The sequence below is a fragment of the Talpa occidentalis genome, unplaced genomic scaffold, assembly GCF_014898055.3.
Source record: "Talpa occidentalis isolate TD23 unplaced genomic scaffold, MPIMG_talOcc4v2.1 talOcc4.17, whole genome shotgun sequence".
Taxonomy (NCBI): domain Eukaryota; kingdom Metazoa; phylum Chordata; class Mammalia; order Eulipotyphla; family Talpidae; genus Talpa; species Talpa occidentalis.
Window position 1 is genome coordinate 51571457 of NW_023601754.1, and position 14085 is coordinate 51585541.

A 14085-nucleotide genomic window follows, 5' to 3' on the forward strand; every position below is an offset into this window, starting at 1 on the left:
CCACGGGCCGCCCCGGGCTGGGCTGCCCCCCACCCCCGACCACGCGTCCTGCGGGCAGCTCTGGCGTGCAGGGAGAGGCTTGCCCTGTGGGGCCTCCAGGGGAGCCCCTGGCCCCCTCAGCTGAGACCCCCTTGGTCCTGGCCGGGAGGGGCTGGTGGAGCAAAGGGCCCCACATGGGCCCCAAGCCCTCCCCTGCACCCCCGTCTCCCAAAGGGTGGGGCTGCCTCCCCTACAGGGCGGGCGGGTCTGGCCCAGGCAGGATGTGTGGGGCCCCAGGTCCCCTTAGTGCGGGGTCGTCACCTCAGCCTGACCCTCTAACCCTGGTCTCTGCCTCCGCCAAAACCACAGCTGCCACCTTAGAGGCCACAAGAGGCAGGCTGGGGCCATCAGGTCAGGGCAGCAGGTGCTGTCCCCCGACTCCTTTCACCCAGAAAGGAGATCCGTGTCCAGCCCTGCCCCACCCCTGTGAGTTGCGCCTCCGGACACCCCCAAGGGAACGCGATCCCAACCTGCCGTGGGAGGCCCCCGCCCAGCAGACAGCACAGGGCGCCGCCACCAGGCAGACACGGGCTGACAGGGCAGGCGTTTATTTCGCAAGATACTGGGTCCTCCTGGAGCCCTCCAGGCGAGGGGCCGCCCCGGGCCTGAGGATAGCAGGCAGGTCACCAGGCCAGGGCTGCCCCCGGCGCCATCAGCACTGCTATGGGCATGGCTGGGGCCATGTGGGTGCCAGGGCACCTGGCTGCAATGCCTGGGCTCCTGCCAGGGGCGCCTGAAGGGGTTGGGGGGCTGCAGAGCCAGAGCAGTGTCCGGAGCCCCAGGCCAGGCACCCTGGGGAGCTAGGTGGACGACAGCCCATGTCCACAGCAAGCCTATGGGCGCCAAGTTGGGGTCCAAGCACAGCTGTCGCTCTCAAGTCAGGAGAGTGCCCAGCCTCACCCAGGGTGTGTCATGAAGCCCCTTCTTTGCAGGCTGGGGCCCAGCATGGGACCCCACATGGAGTGAGCCCCCTGGACGGGAGGGGCTGGTGGTCACTCAGTGCCAGAGGCCGGTTCACTGGAGGGCTGAGGCGGCAGGCGGGTGTCTGGCTCCTTCAGGGGACAGCTGAGCTGTCCAGGGCCAGGTCACTTCCTGTAGAACAGACTGCTGTCAGGCTGGGGACCGTGGGTGCCCGCCCCCCCTTGCCCTGGCCCTCACCGGCTGCCGCAGAGGAAGAGCAGGTTCTGCACAGCCTGGACGGTGGAGGCGGCGTTCTGCCCAGTGACCAGGTGGCGGTCCAGCACCACATGCAGGGCGTCTGGCTCACTGGCTGCGGGAGGCCAGGCACAGGCTCAGGGCACTGCTGCCCACCCCGCCCGCCTGCACCCTCGGCAGCCCCTGCCGTCGGCCACTTACCACTGAAGCTGGCACCTGCGTCCTTCACAAAGTCCTCCACCACCAGGGACAGGTGCGCGAAGCCCGGAGCCCGGACCAGCTCATACACAGAGGGCTGTGGGCGGGCGGGCACCCCAGGGCTGCAAGGCTGCAGGGCCGGAGGATGCTCCACCCTGCCCCAGCAGCTGCTGGGTGACCCCAGGGGGTGGGCACCAACCCAGGACCCCACCCTGCCCAGCCTCGCTCTGGGTCCTCCCTGGCTCCAGGCTCAGCCCTGGGTCCCTGCACCCCTGGCCCTCATTAGAGGCCAGACCCACCCTGAGGTCCCTCCCACCGTGATATCCACTGCCGGTTGAGCCACTGCAGCCTCGCCTACAGCCCGGCCATCCTGGAGCATGGGGGGGCAGAGCTGCTGCTCGGTGCCAGGACCACCCGCAGCGGTCACCTGCCAACAGGGTGGACGCCAGCCCCAGCTTACCCCCGTCAGGCTGTAGCCTCGGAACACCCAGGACCCGTCCTCGTTGGTGGCGCAGCAGAGCGCGGCCACACCGTGGCCGATGGCACAGATGGGCTCTGGTGGGCGAGGGCGCGGTGAGGCCCCGCAGACAGGCCGCTCCCCGCCCAGCCACCCCGACACCACCCTCGCGGGAGCCTGCCCCCCAAACCATAGTCCTGCCCCGGGCAGGCTCCCTGGGGCCGCAGACCCTGAGCCAGGAACGGGATGTCACGGTCCCCTTGGACATGTCCAGTAGCGAGCCCCGCCCAGTCCCAGGCAGACCCAGCTCCTTACTGCCCCCACAGCGACCCCACCCAGCTCCAGGCTTGGGTCCCTCAGGCTGCTGCCCGGCACCCCCCACCCTGCACCCAGGCCCGGGCCACCTACTGCTCTCGGAGCGGAAGTGCTGCAGGACACGGGCCAGGGAGCCGCTGCTGGCCAGGTCAGCCAGCGCCCCAGGGCAGCTGGGGATCAGGAGCGCGTGGTACCGGGCGCCTGGGAGACCACACGCAGGTCAGCCCGAGGTGGAGCCCAGCAGGGCTGCAGGCCCACAGCCCCCCACGGCCCCCCACGCCCCGGCCTCGGCCTCGGCCCGCTCACCGTCGATGGACTCCAGCTTGGCCGGGCTGGCGTAGGCCTTGAGGCGGAAGTCCTGCACCCCGCGCGCGGTGCCCTCGCTCACGTCCGCGAAGTCCACGGCGCGCCCCTGCGGGCCCCGGGCCCGTGAGGGTCCCGCACGGCGCCCCGCCCGCGGCCCCGCGCCCCGGCCCGCCCCGCGCCCGCCCGTGGGCAGCTTACCCCGGGCGTGGCCACCTGCAGGTTGAAGGCGGCGCCGGCCAGCGAGAAGCAGTGCAGGAAGGACGGCGCGGACACGCCTGCGCGAGAGCGGCCCGTCCAGCGCCCGCCCGGCCCGGCCCGGCCCGGCCCGAGGCCTCCGCCCCCCCCCCGCCGCCGCCCCGGGCCCCGGCGCCCTCCCGCCCCGCGCCCCCGCCGCCGCCGCCCGGGGCCCCGGCGCCCTCCCGCCCCGCCCCCCCCCGCCCACCCCGCCGCCCCGGGGCCCCGGCGCCCTCCCGCCCCGCCCGCCCCCTCCGCCCCCCCCGCTGCCCCGGGGCCCCGGCGCCCTCCCGCCCCGCCCCCTCCCGCCGCCGCCCCGGGGCCCCGGCGCCCTCCCGCCCCGCCCCTGCCCGCGGCGCCCCTCGCTCTGCGGCGGCCGGACCCCGCGCGGCTCACCTTCGGCCGCGCCGCTGGCCACCAGCAGGCAGGCGGGCCGGCTCGGGAGCCGCTCGGAGGCCATGGGGCCCGGCGGGCGGGCGCGCGGGGCGGGCGGGGCGGGCGCGGGGCGGCTGCGCGCGCAGCGGCGGGTCACGTGCGCGGCGGCCGGGGCGGGGCCTCGCGGGACCCGGCGCGCGCCGCCCGCCCCGCCCGCAGGTGCGACCCCGCAGGCAGATGCGCCCCCCCGCAGGCAGGTGCGCCCCCCCGCCGGCAGGTGCGACCCCGCAGGCAGGTGCGCCCCCCCGCCGGCAGGTGCGCCCGCCCCGCGGCCAGGTGCGACCCCGCAGGCAGGTGCGCCCCCCCGCCGGCAGGTGCGACCCCCCCCAGCAGGCAGGTGCGCCCCCCCCGCAGGCAGGCGCACCTCGCTGCGGCCCCCACGGCTGCGTCCCCTCCCGGCTCTGGGCGTCCCAAGGACGGGGCGCCCACGCGACCTCCCCCCCCCCCCGCCCCCGCTGTGCTCCCGTCCCTCCCTGACTCGGCCCAGGTCCCCTCCCGCCGCCGACCCGGCAGCGCCTGGGGTGGGGGGACCAGGGTCACCGGCTGCGGCGCGAGGACCCCATACCCGGGTCGCCGGCGGCCCAGGCGGGGCTGGGCCGTGAGTCTCCGCCGGCGAGAATGACCAGCCGCGCTCACGGGGCTCCTGCTCCCGTGCCCGGCCCAGACCTGCGGGCAAGTGCAGGCCCCTGCCACGGCCCGCGGGGCCAAAGGCCACCCTGGTGGGCTCCTTGAGGGTCCCAGGTCTGGGGTTCAGCTGAGTCCCTGGGAGACCGGGGCGTCACGTCCTGCGTGGGGCACTGCGGTGGCTGAGTGTAGAGGGTCAAGGGCGCCCTTAGATGAGCCGCAGGGCCAGCTGGGAAGGGGGGCGTCCGGGCGGGTGGAGGGTCAGCAGGTGGGGGCGCTCCTCAGGCCAGCCTCCCTCGGGCCCCTCCAGACCCGCTGCCATGTGCTCTGGCCAGAGGCTGGGGGCCCGGACCAGCCTGGCGGCACCTCGCCCCACCCGACAATGCGCCGCACCCCCGTCAGCCCATCTGCCCCTGTCCAGTAGGGAGGACGGGACAGATGAGCACCCTGGGTGCTCCCAGGGTATGGCCTGCTACTCCCCAACTGCTGGGCAGCAGCCCCAGCCCCGCAGGCCCACCCGTCACGCCAGCTGTGTGCCGGCACCCGCAGGGCGGGGGACCCTCTCCGGCCCCGGTGGGGACGCCCAGGCAGGCAGCTGCCTCGTCGGGGGCCCCTGCCGTGCCACAGGGTCCCCTGTCGACCGTGGCCGGGGAGTTTTCCCCTGGGGACAACCCACGGCAAGTGTCCTCCCACACAGCGGGCGGCGTCCCTGACGGCGGGCTCTGGGCCGGGCAGCCCTGGGACCAGCCCGCCGGCCACCGGCTTCCTTCGGGGACTTCCTCCTCGGGCACAGCCAGCCTGGCCCGCAGCGGCCCCTGCTGCTCTCTGCCCGTCAGCCCTCTGACCAGCCCCTGCCAGGGCGTCCCCTCCACAGGTGACGCCGCCAGGTCACCACAGCACCAGGTCACCACGGGCAGCCCCGAGGGCAGGGATGCCTCAGCCCGTGCCCCACCCAGTTTCTCCCAGTTCCTGCAGCGCCCTGGCTCCAGGGGCTCCTCTGGCCAAGGCAAGGTGGCCTTTGACCCCAGCGCCTGGGAGCAGCGGGCCCCTGGCTGACTCCACCTGGGCGCGCCCCGTCCAGTCACTGGGGCAGCGAGCGCGGGGCCAGGGTGTCAGAGGCCCATACTCAGCGCCCTGACCCACAGGCGGGGCGTCCAGCGAGTCCCGCCCCCTCTTTCTCTGGCCTCCGGCCCTCTGGAGGCAGCAAGGGGGAGGCATTGGCCAGCCCCCTGGTCACCTGGTGCACCACACGGTCCCCAAGAGGCGTGAGGGCAAGGGAAATGGGCCCCCCAACCTCCGCTTCCCTGTGGCCCACGAGCCCCACCCCCACCAGACCCTGGCCCGGGGCTCCTCTCGCCTGGGTTTGTTCCGAGCGAGCTAAAGGCAACGTGACTAAAGGCAACGTGAAGCGCACCGCACCCCCCGCGCCCCCGGGCTCTCTGCTTGCAAAACGTCCCCTTGGGGAACCCCTTCAGGGCCGGGGGACCCCAGCCCACAAGTGGGACGTTCCCCGGCAGGCCCTGCCCCTGGACGTGCCCAGAGCGGGCTCGGAGGGCAATGGGGGGGGGGCTCTTCCTCACCCCTCCAAGGGGGGGAGACGCTGGGGCCTTGGTGGGAGAGGCTCCTGTGGCTAGAGGGTCCGTCTGGAGGCCAGGCCCCCCACCACCGCAGGGCCTGGACGGCATGGCCAGCTCTGCCCTCCGGTGGGCAGCCCAGGCAGTGTGGCCCCACAGCACCCCCCCCCCAGTGCCAGGGCAGGGAGGCGGGAGGAGGGCTGGGGGGGAGGCCTGGTTGTGGCTGTCTGGGACGGGGCAGGTGCCCTGGGGACCCAGGTGTGCAGGGACCCCCCAGCAGACAAGGGCCCAGACCAGCCTCGGACAGTTTATTTCAGACTCGGGCCACTCCCACTCAGGTTTCCCGCGCCGGCTGGCCAGGAGGTGCCCACGCGCTCGCCACCCTCAGAGCCGCCGCAGCTGCCACGCAGGGCCCGACGGGGAGGGCAGTGAGGGGTCCCGCGGCTGCAGCCCTCCTCCTGCACGTGCGGGCAGAGCCCCAGACAGGGCGGGACTGGGGTGGGGGGGCAGGAAGCACGGCGGCCCCAGCTCGGGCTCCTGGCGCTGGCGAGGAAACCCGAGCTGCCTCTGGGTTGTGTCCACCAGCCGGGCGTGGGGCGATGGCACCCCTCCGGTCAGCCCGCTGGGCCCCCCACCCCTAGCTGCAGGCAAAGAGCAGAAACGGGGTGAGTGGGACAGCCGCACCCTTTAATGTCCAGCCCAGCCCCTGCCCACCGGGACCGCGGGAAGCCCTGGGCCGCCGGGGCCCCGGTGCAGGCTGGCGGGTGAGCCTGGGGACCCTGCCCGGGGCGGGGCGGGGCGGCCCGCTCTCCTCTGACTACGGGGCGCCTGTGCTCGCGGGGCGTGCGGGTGCGGAAGGGACGGCTATGTGACTCGGCATGCACTAGTTTCCCTGCGCGCGGGGTGGCTGCCCCCGGACGCCGGGCATTATTTCTTCCGGGCCAGGAAGACCACACCGAGAATCAGGGCAGCCGCCGCCACGGCGACCCCCCCAGCCACCAGCAGGGGTGTCAAGTTCTCAAAGGGGCAGGGACCGCGGCCACCAGGGCCCCGCCGGTGCCCCCGTCCTCCTCAGCCCCGTCCCCAGGGCCCTTGGGCTCCGGGGCGGCGCCGGGGCTGCTGGGGGCCGCGGGGGCCGGCTTCAGGTTGCTGTGGTTGTTGAGAAGGGCGGGGTCAGCCTTGGCGGGGGCCTTCTTGGCAGGCGGGGTTGGGGTCGCTGGCTGCTCCTGCTTCTCCACCGGGGCCTCCTTCTTCCCCGGCTTGGCCAAGGGGGCTTTCCCATCCACAGCTGCGGGGGTTTTGGCCTCGGCAGTGGCCTGGGGCGCCTTGGCATCCGGCTTGGGGCTGCCAGCCGACTTCCCTCTGGACTCCATGGCGGCAGGCAGGCAGGTGCGTGTGGCGGGCAGCCCACGGCAGCTCAGGACAGCCCAGACCTGGGCATTACATGGGCCTGCAGGGAGACACCATGAGGCTGGGACAGGAGGCCCGTGTCCGGGCAGCCCCTTCTCCAGGGCCTGGTCTGGTGTGCCCAACGCTCTCCGGCCACACAGGGGCCGCAGGCCAGGGGCTCCGAGCCCTCCCCTCCAAGCGTTCTGCCCTGGGGGGTCCAGCCCCTGGGGTAGACAGCAGCCGGGCTGGCCCCCGGCAACACACATTGCAGACTCCGGACCCGGAGGAACTCCAGCCTCACAGAGGGGTTGGGCCCCAGGGCAGGCGGACAGGATGGGACCTGAGTCCAGGTTCTCGGGGTCTGCAGGGTGGGAGAGGGCCCAGACCACTAGGACCTGGTGTGACAAAGATGGGGTCTCCAGGAGGCTGGAGGGGCCAGGCGGGCAGCAGGGGCTCTGTGGCTCCCAGCAGGTCATGTGCCACTCCCTAACTTCTGCCCCCCCAAGACCGGCCCGGCCTGCTCCAGCTCAAGGGCAGGGAGTCCTTCCGGAGTCCTTCCTGCTCCAGAGGCCAAGGCAGTTCCGGCAGGAGCCTGCTGTCCGAGCCGGCCGGGCCGTCGGCCTTTGGGCTCCGCACCTGAGGGGGGTGGCTGTGGGCTGCAGGGAAGGCTTTGCCCCATCAGACCCCGTGCCCAAGCTGCCGCGCTAGAGAGGGTGGAGGCCCAGGCACCCTGCACCCCGGGGAACCCGGCCCCCACCCACAGGGAGGGGCGCCAGTGAGCGGGGGCTCCCCAGGCTCCCCCCGCCCCGTGCCGGCACACTAACCACACTGAAGGTCGCCTGAAGGTCACAGTGTGAAGGTGCGCCCCACTTCCCAGGGACCCCAGCAGCCCCTCACGCCGCCTCTGCTGGAGGGGTCCCCGCTGCAGGCCCCGGGGCTCGTGAGGGGCAGGTGATCGGCCACACCCGCGCCCCGCCAGACCCCGGGTTATTTCTGCCTCGCACTGACGTCACCGGGCTCCCCTGCCCCCTCCGGGGCTGCCGCGGCCCGGCGAGCCCGGGGCCGGAGCGCCGCCGGTGACCTTCAGGGCCGGGAGCCACCGCCTCGCCCCGGGGACCCAGGCCCGCCGCCCGCCCCGCCCGCTCGCGGCCCCCAGCGCCGCCGCCTTACGCTTGCTCCCGCGCTCCCCTCGGCGCTGCGCGCTCTCCGCGGGGCCCGGCGGCGGCGACGGCGGCGCGGGCGCGGCTGCGGCTGCGGATGGAGCGCACCGGGAGTTTCCCACAGTGCACTGCGCTCGCGGGCGGGGCCTGCGGGGGCGGGGCCTGCGGGCGCCCCGCCTCCGCTCCGGGCTGGGCGGCGGGGGCGCGGGCGCGGGCGCTGGCTGGGGGGGCGCACGCTAGGCCCGCGGGAGGGGGGGAGCGGAGGGGAGGGGGGGAGCGGAGGGGAGGGGCAGGGCAGGGGAGCGGAGGGGGAGCCGCGCGGCAAACAGACTCCCAGAGGCGGCGTCTACTTAGAATATTTATTAATTTTCTTACATGACGAGACACAAAAGTTACAACTTCTTAAAACTCTCCAAAAGAAAAAAATATACTTCTGTAAGCAGCAGCAGCAGCTTCCAAGGTACAGAGGTGGGAAGGGCCCAGGCCCAGGGAGTGTCGCTGAGCGGGCGGCCCGGGCACAGCACCAGCACGCAGGGGCAGCCACCACAGGGGCGCGGGGTCACAGGTGGGCACGGGGCCCGGGTCAACACGGGGATGCAGGGGGGCACAGGGCCCGTCCATCAAGGGGGCACAGGTGGGCACGGGGCCCGGGTCAACACGGGGATGCAGGGGGGCACAGGGCCCGTCCATCAAGGGGGCACAGGTGGGCACGGGGCCCGGGTCAACACGGGGATGCAGGGGGGCACAGGGCCCGTCCATCAAGGGGGCACAGGTGGGCACGGGGCCCGGGCCATCACGGGGACGCAGGTGGGCATGGGGCCCGGCCATCACGGGGATGCAGGTGGGCACGGGGCCCGGCCATCACGGGGATGCAGGTGGGCACGGGGCCTGGGCCATCACGGGGATGCAGGGGAAGGGGCTGGGGGGCTCTCGGAGTGTGCAGGGGGCCTTGTGCAGAGTCCCCAAGGGAGGGAGCTGGGCAGGCAGGCGGCCCCCAGGCAGATCAGGCCCCCAGCTCCATACAGGTCTTCCCACCACCCATGCCTCTGCCCGATCCCAGACCTGGGGTGGGGGTCTCAGGAGAGGGGGCTGCGGAAGGTGCGGCAAGAGGGGCCTGACAGGATAATTAAATTCAGTCATCCGAGAGCCCAGGGCCAGGGTGCGGGAAGGGCGCGCCCCACAGCCACGCATACGCACACACCCTCTCCACTGGGCCCCCAGCCTGGGGTCCGGCAGGGGTGGAGGTTCACAAGGGAGGGCTCTGCCTGGAAGGCAGAGCTCAGTGGGACCCCTGCCTGGATTCCTGGCTCAACATGAGGGGTAGCCCCTGATGCCCCACAAGGCAGGCTGGGGAAGCAGAGGGGGGCTGGGAGGACGGGGGAGGTGGACACGGAGAGCCACTGTGCCTGGTGGGTTAATAAATAGGTATGGACAGGCCCCCTCTGTGGGTGAGGGGCCACGGCTCAGGGACAAGAACCGGTGGACGGGGAAGTAGGGTCCACCTCACCCAGCCTGGGCCTGGGGCGCCCCGCCCAGAGACCAGCTCTGTCCTGGGGTGCTCGGCCCAGGCAGAGCTGGGGGTGCTGGCTCCAGGAATGTGAAGGTTCTGCATTTCCTACTTCATAGTACATGGGCCCCAGTGGGCATGGAGTCGGGAAGTCCCCTGGGGCCCGTGTCCCTTCCCCGGCCTCCCTGTCCACAGCGGGGAAGGGTGTGGAAAGACGCCGGCCGTGCCCTGGTCCTGCGGGGCTGGGAGTGTGGGGGCCGGCTGGCTCAGGGCTGGGGGTTCTGCAGCAGCCCCAGCAGGGTCTCGGCGATGCCCAGGAAGTAGACCACCTGAGCGATGCCGAACAGCGGGGCGATGACCAGCGCGCGGCAGTAGGCGCCCTTCAGGAAGGCCGAGGGGCCCTCGTGGCGGAGGATCTTCCTGTGGGGACCGGGGTCAGCAGCGTGGCCCCCGGCCATCCTCCTGCCCCGCCCCCCCGTCCCCCCTCCCGCCCGCGCACCCACCTGGCACAGTCCAGAAACCCCGAGTAGGTGTCCTCATGGGCGCCCCGCTGAAGTGACTGGAGCCTGGTCTTCACCACTGCAGGGACAGGGGTGTCAGGCGGGAGCCCACTGCCCCGCCAGGGGACCCCAGCCCCCACACTGACCGTCACAGGGGTTCACGGCCACGGCTGCCGCACTCCCGGCCACGCAGCCGGCCAGGAAGGACACGTAGAAGGGCGACTTCTCCCCAGATGCCGGCTGGCCCAGCTGGTTCAGGTTGGCGAAGAGGGGGAAGTAGACGATGGAGAAGGGGACGTCCCTGCAGGGGGGCGGCAATGACCACGGGTGGGGGCGCCCTGCCCCTCCACACCCGCGCCAGGCCCCGCGCGCGCCCCCACCTGAGCAGCGTGGCGCCCAGGCCCTTGTAGAGGCCGGCCACGCCATGGCTGCGCAGCAGGTCCCGGGCCAGCTGGGTGGCCGTGGGCCGGGGGGCAGCTGGAGGCTCCGCTGCAGGCTGGGGACCCCCCTGGGCAGAGAGCTGGGCCTGGGCGGCCAGAATCCTCCTCTGGGCAGCTGGGGAAAGGAACCAGGCCGCTAGCTCTCCCTCCTGGAGGGGCAGCCCCTGCCCACCCCCCACCCCGCCCCACCCCCTTGCGCACCGATGCGCCCCGCGTCCTGCAGCTGGATCTTCAGCATCTCCATGGGGGTGGTGACGATGACCTGGCAGGTGCCGGCCCCACAGCCCGCCAGCATCTCCCTGAGCAGGGTCAGCTTCTGCCTGCAGTGAGGGGCGCAAAGGAGAGTCAGGGCCCTCGGGGTGACCTAGCGTCGCTGGCCCCTGGGTGTGCGGGGACAAGCATCCCAGCCTCTGCGGTCCTGCAGGTCCCCAGTCCCGGGCCGACAGGTGCCTGAGGGCAGGTGCCAGGAGAATGGCGCAGCCTCGTAGCAGGAAGACCAGTGGGGACTTGGTAGCTCAAGTCCTCGGGAAGCACCCCAGCTCCAGTGAGGGGGGCTCGGGGTCGCGCCCCCACCCAGCCTGGAGGCAGCAGCAAGGGTGCCTGGGGCCGAGGAGCCAGGGCCGGGTGGGGCACCTGCTGCTGCCCCCATGTGGCGGGCAGTGGCCCCCCGGGAAGCCCTGCAGATGGGAGGGCCGCGGAGGCAGAGCCCTGCCGCAAGGAGCCCGCCCGCCTGGGCCGGCCCTCACCCGTCCTTGGAGAGCTGGTGGCGGAAGAAGTCATTGGCTGCCAGCTTGATGGCCTTCTCGGGGGTGACGAGGGTCAGGTTCACGGCGGCTCCTGGCAGCACCCGGAGATGGGCAGGTGGGTGGCCCAGGCGGCGGGTTCTGGGCCAGCACCCGGCCAGCGGCCAGGCCCTACCCGCTCCCGGCGCTGTTCCTGCTCTGGCCCACGCGGGGCAGGTCCCTGGCAGGCGGGACTGTGCCGCCCAGCACCTTCCCCGCCTCTGCCCTTCCCCGCCTCTGCCCAGCCCCGCCTGGCGCCGCCCCAGGACACCCCTGAGGCCACACCTGGCCTGTGGTGGCTCGGCCATGTGGGTGCAGGGCCGGGCCTGTCCCCATCCCCTCTCCTGGTGGGGGTGACGCCCAGGTGGGGCTGAGCTGCCTCTCCCTGATCCCGTCCCTCGTCACCCACCCCAGACCCAGCTGCTGCCTCCTGCCCCGCCTGCTGTCCCCACCCCACTGCCCAGGTGCCAGGACAGCCGGAGGCTGTGGGGGTGCCCCGCCGCCCGCCGCGCCTCACCGCGGTACATGCCGAAGTAGCCCTCGGCGCGGATGGTCTTGACGAGGCAGTCTGACCTGCGGGCGAGGGGCGGGGTGAGGCCAGGTGGGAGCCCTCCCGCCTCCGGAACCCCCGCCCCCCGCCCCCCGCCCGCTCACATGCTGGTGTAGATGCGCTGGCCGTTCTGCTGGTTCTGCAGCCTGGTCTTGGCCAGGTCGATGGGGAACACGCAGGTGACCCCGATCAGCCCGGCGATGCCGCCATTGATGAGCTTGGCTGGCAAGCTGCGGGAGAGGAGGTCAGGGCAGAGGTCGTGGGCAAAGGTCGTGGGCAGAGGTCGCGGGCGGGCGGGCGGGCACGGGGCGAGCTCTGACCTGATCTGCTTGTCGGCCATGGAGGTGATGGCAGCAGGCAGCCGCAGGAGGTGAGGCCGAGCGGGCGTCTGCGCCTTCCAGGGGACTCACGCCACCCCCGCTGTCCTGGGGCCAGGGGCTCAGTCACGGGGGACGGCCGCCAGGTGGGGTCTCGCCGCGAGTCCCCCTGGGCCGCAGCCTTGGCCAGACCCGAGGGGCAGGGGCTCCCCGCTCCGTGCCTCCCCCGCGGGCGCTGGCGGCCGCGCTCTGCTCACGTGCCCACGCGGGCACCGGCCTTTAAAGGGCCAGCGTCGGCGGCACCGGCGTGCCAGCCGGGCTCCCCGCCCCCGCGCCGTGGGGACCCCCGCCCCGGCGTGGGGGTGTCTCGTCGCCAGGCCCTCCCCGGACCCCAGGCGCCCCCCCCACGGCCTCCCGGGAGCAGCCGCGCACACGCCGACGACGCGCCGGCCGCCCCTCCGGGACCCCCAGGAGGCGGCCCAGGCCCGGGGGCCGCAGGCGTGGGGGCGCGAGGGGGGCGCCAGCTTCCAGGCCCCCCGTGGGCTGGGGCGAAGGGGCCCCTTCCCCAAGGGCAGGGCTGGGGCGAGGCGGCCTCGGGCCCCTCTGCCTCCCTCCGCCGCCCCGCGCCCCCGCCCCGCGGAGCCCGCCGCGGCCGCTCGTGCCGCAGCCCCGTGTCCGGGCCGGCCCCGCCGCCCTTCGCGTGCGCCCCCCGGGCCGGCGCCCCGCCCCGCCCGCGCCCCGCGCCCCGCTCACCGCGCCCCGCGCAGGCCCCGGCTCTGGCCCTCGGCGCGGCGCGGCTGGCGGCGGCCGGCGGGCGGGGCGCGGGGGCGGCGCGGGATTGGCCGCGGGCGGGCGGGCGGGCGGGCGGGGCGCCGGGGCGGGCGGGGCGCGCCGCTTTCTCTTTCGCTTTGGGGGCCCGCCCCGGCGCCCCGGCGAGCCGCTCCGGGGCGCAGGCCGGGCGCGGAGCCCCTCGGCCCCGCGGCGCTGGGGGCCGCGGGCAGCGGCCCCCGCGCCGCCGGCTCTCCAGGCCGGGGAGGGCCGCGAGAGGCCGCGGGCGCGCGGGGCTCCGGGTCCCCCGCGCGGCGGGGCGGGGTCGGGGCGCGGCGGGGGCCCCCGCCCGCCGGGAAGGGGCAGAGGCCGCGGCGCCACGGGGCAGCGGCTCACCCCGCGGGCGCAGAGGGCGCAGGGGGCGCAGAGGGCGCAAGGGGCGCAGGGGGCGCCCGGCCTCTGCCCTCGCCGCGCCGCCCCTTGCCCGGGCGCGTCCGCGACCCGGCCCTGCCCCGGGCGCCGCCGCCGGGAGCAGCCCCGGCCCTGAACCTCGGACCCCGCGCCCCGCCGGCCGCTCCCGGGGCCTCCAGACGCGGCCCCGCCAGCCGCTGGGCGGGCGGCACGTGCGGGGGGGCCGACAGCAGCCGGCGGAGGGCCCTCCCCCAGCGCCCCGCGTTGCCATGGAGCCCGCGGCCCGGCCAGCCCCGGCGCCCCGCCCCGCGCGGCTCCCGCACGGCCGGGGAACCGGGGCCGCGGGGCGGCCTTGGGGTCCCCCCGCCATGGGGCCGCTCCCAGACCCCCGGGGCTGCGCTCCCCGCTGCGAAGCCACCGCGCGGCCCCGGCCCCACGCCGGGCCCTGCGGCCACCCGCGGCCCGGGACTGCCGGCCTCTCCCGCCGGCCTCCCGGGGCCGCGTCCCGGAGGCCCCAGCCCGGACAAAGGCGGCGCAGGACGCCCCCGCGGCGAGGCTCCGAGGCCGGCCGGCCGCTGCCCCCGGGGCTGCCCGGCGGCCACGCCGTCCTCCCGGCCTGGGCGACCCCGCCCTCGCGCGGCCCCGGCCGGGGCGGGGGCCACGTGCGCGCCCCCACCGCCCGGCCCGTCCTCCGGGCCCGAGCCCCGGCCGCGGCCACGTGTGCGCAGGACGCGCCCGGCTCCCCACCCGCGCCGCGGACGGCCGGACACGCGCCGGCCCCGGCCCCGGCCCCGCGGCGCCCCCGGCCCCGGCAGCTGCCACCCCCCGGCGCCCGAGGGCACTCACCGCGCTCCGCCGCCCGCTGCGCCCGGCCTGCACCTTGGCGCGGGGGCGCGTCCGCTCGGCGCCGCGCGCGCTCCGCCC

At 75.1% G+C, this 14085-nt stretch overlaps 3 protein-coding genes across 6 annotated transcripts; all 3 read right to left on the minus strand.

The window, feature by feature from the left end:
* Positions 1-36: 36 nt before the first annotated feature.
* GATD1 (glutamine amidotransferase class 1 domain containing 1) lies at positions 37-3164 on the minus strand. Of its 3 annotated transcripts, none has more exons than XM_037517346.2 (8): positions 3101-3164; positions 2669-2745; positions 2471-2576; positions 2258-2365; positions 1853-1947; positions 1396-1489; positions 1202-1309; positions 37-1131 (listed from the first exon to the last, which is right to left on the minus strand). In XM_037517346.2, the coding sequence occupies exons 1-8, from the start codon at positions 3162-3164 to the stop codon at positions 1094-1096; spliced, it is 690 nt and encodes a 229-aa protein (XP_037373243.1). In that variant the 3' UTR covers positions 37-1093. The 3 variants fall into 3 exon arrangements, with proteins under 3 accessions (XP_037373243.1, XP_037373245.1, XP_037373244.1); XM_037517347.2 differs by having other exon boundaries at positions 1094-1131; positions 1198-1309; XM_037517348.2 differs by having other exon boundaries at positions 1089-1309.
* A 2982-nt stretch (positions 3165-6146) lies between these two features.
* Positions 6147-6781, minus strand: CEND1 (cell cycle exit and neuronal differentiation 1). Its single transcript, XM_037517352.2, is given in 2 exon segments — positions 6147-6389; positions 6392-6781. Coding segments are annotated over 2 exon segments (444 nt in total). The 5' UTR covers positions 6711-6781; the 3' UTR covers positions 6147-6264.
* A 1455-nt stretch (positions 6782-8236) lies between these two features.
* Positions 8237-14047, minus strand: SLC25A22 (solute carrier family 25 member 22). Of its 2 annotated transcripts, none has more exons than XM_037517337.2 (10): positions 14008-14047; positions 11986-12090; positions 11770-11895; positions 11633-11688; positions 11080-11170; positions 10535-10653; positions 10274-10448; positions 10040-10194; positions 9897-9972; positions 8237-9813 (listed from the first exon to the last, which is right to left on the minus strand). In XM_037517337.2, the coding sequence occupies exons 2-10, from the start codon at positions 12003-12005 to the stop codon at positions 9660-9662; spliced, it is 972 nt and encodes a 323-aa protein (XP_037373234.1). In that variant the 5' UTR covers positions 12006-12090; positions 14008-14047; the 3' UTR covers positions 8237-9659. The 2 variants fall into 2 exon arrangements, with proteins under 2 accessions (XP_037373234.1, XP_037373235.1); XM_037517338.2 differs by lacking the exon at positions 14008-14047 and adding an exon at positions 12736-12751.
* Positions 14048-14085: the final 38 nt, after the last annotated feature.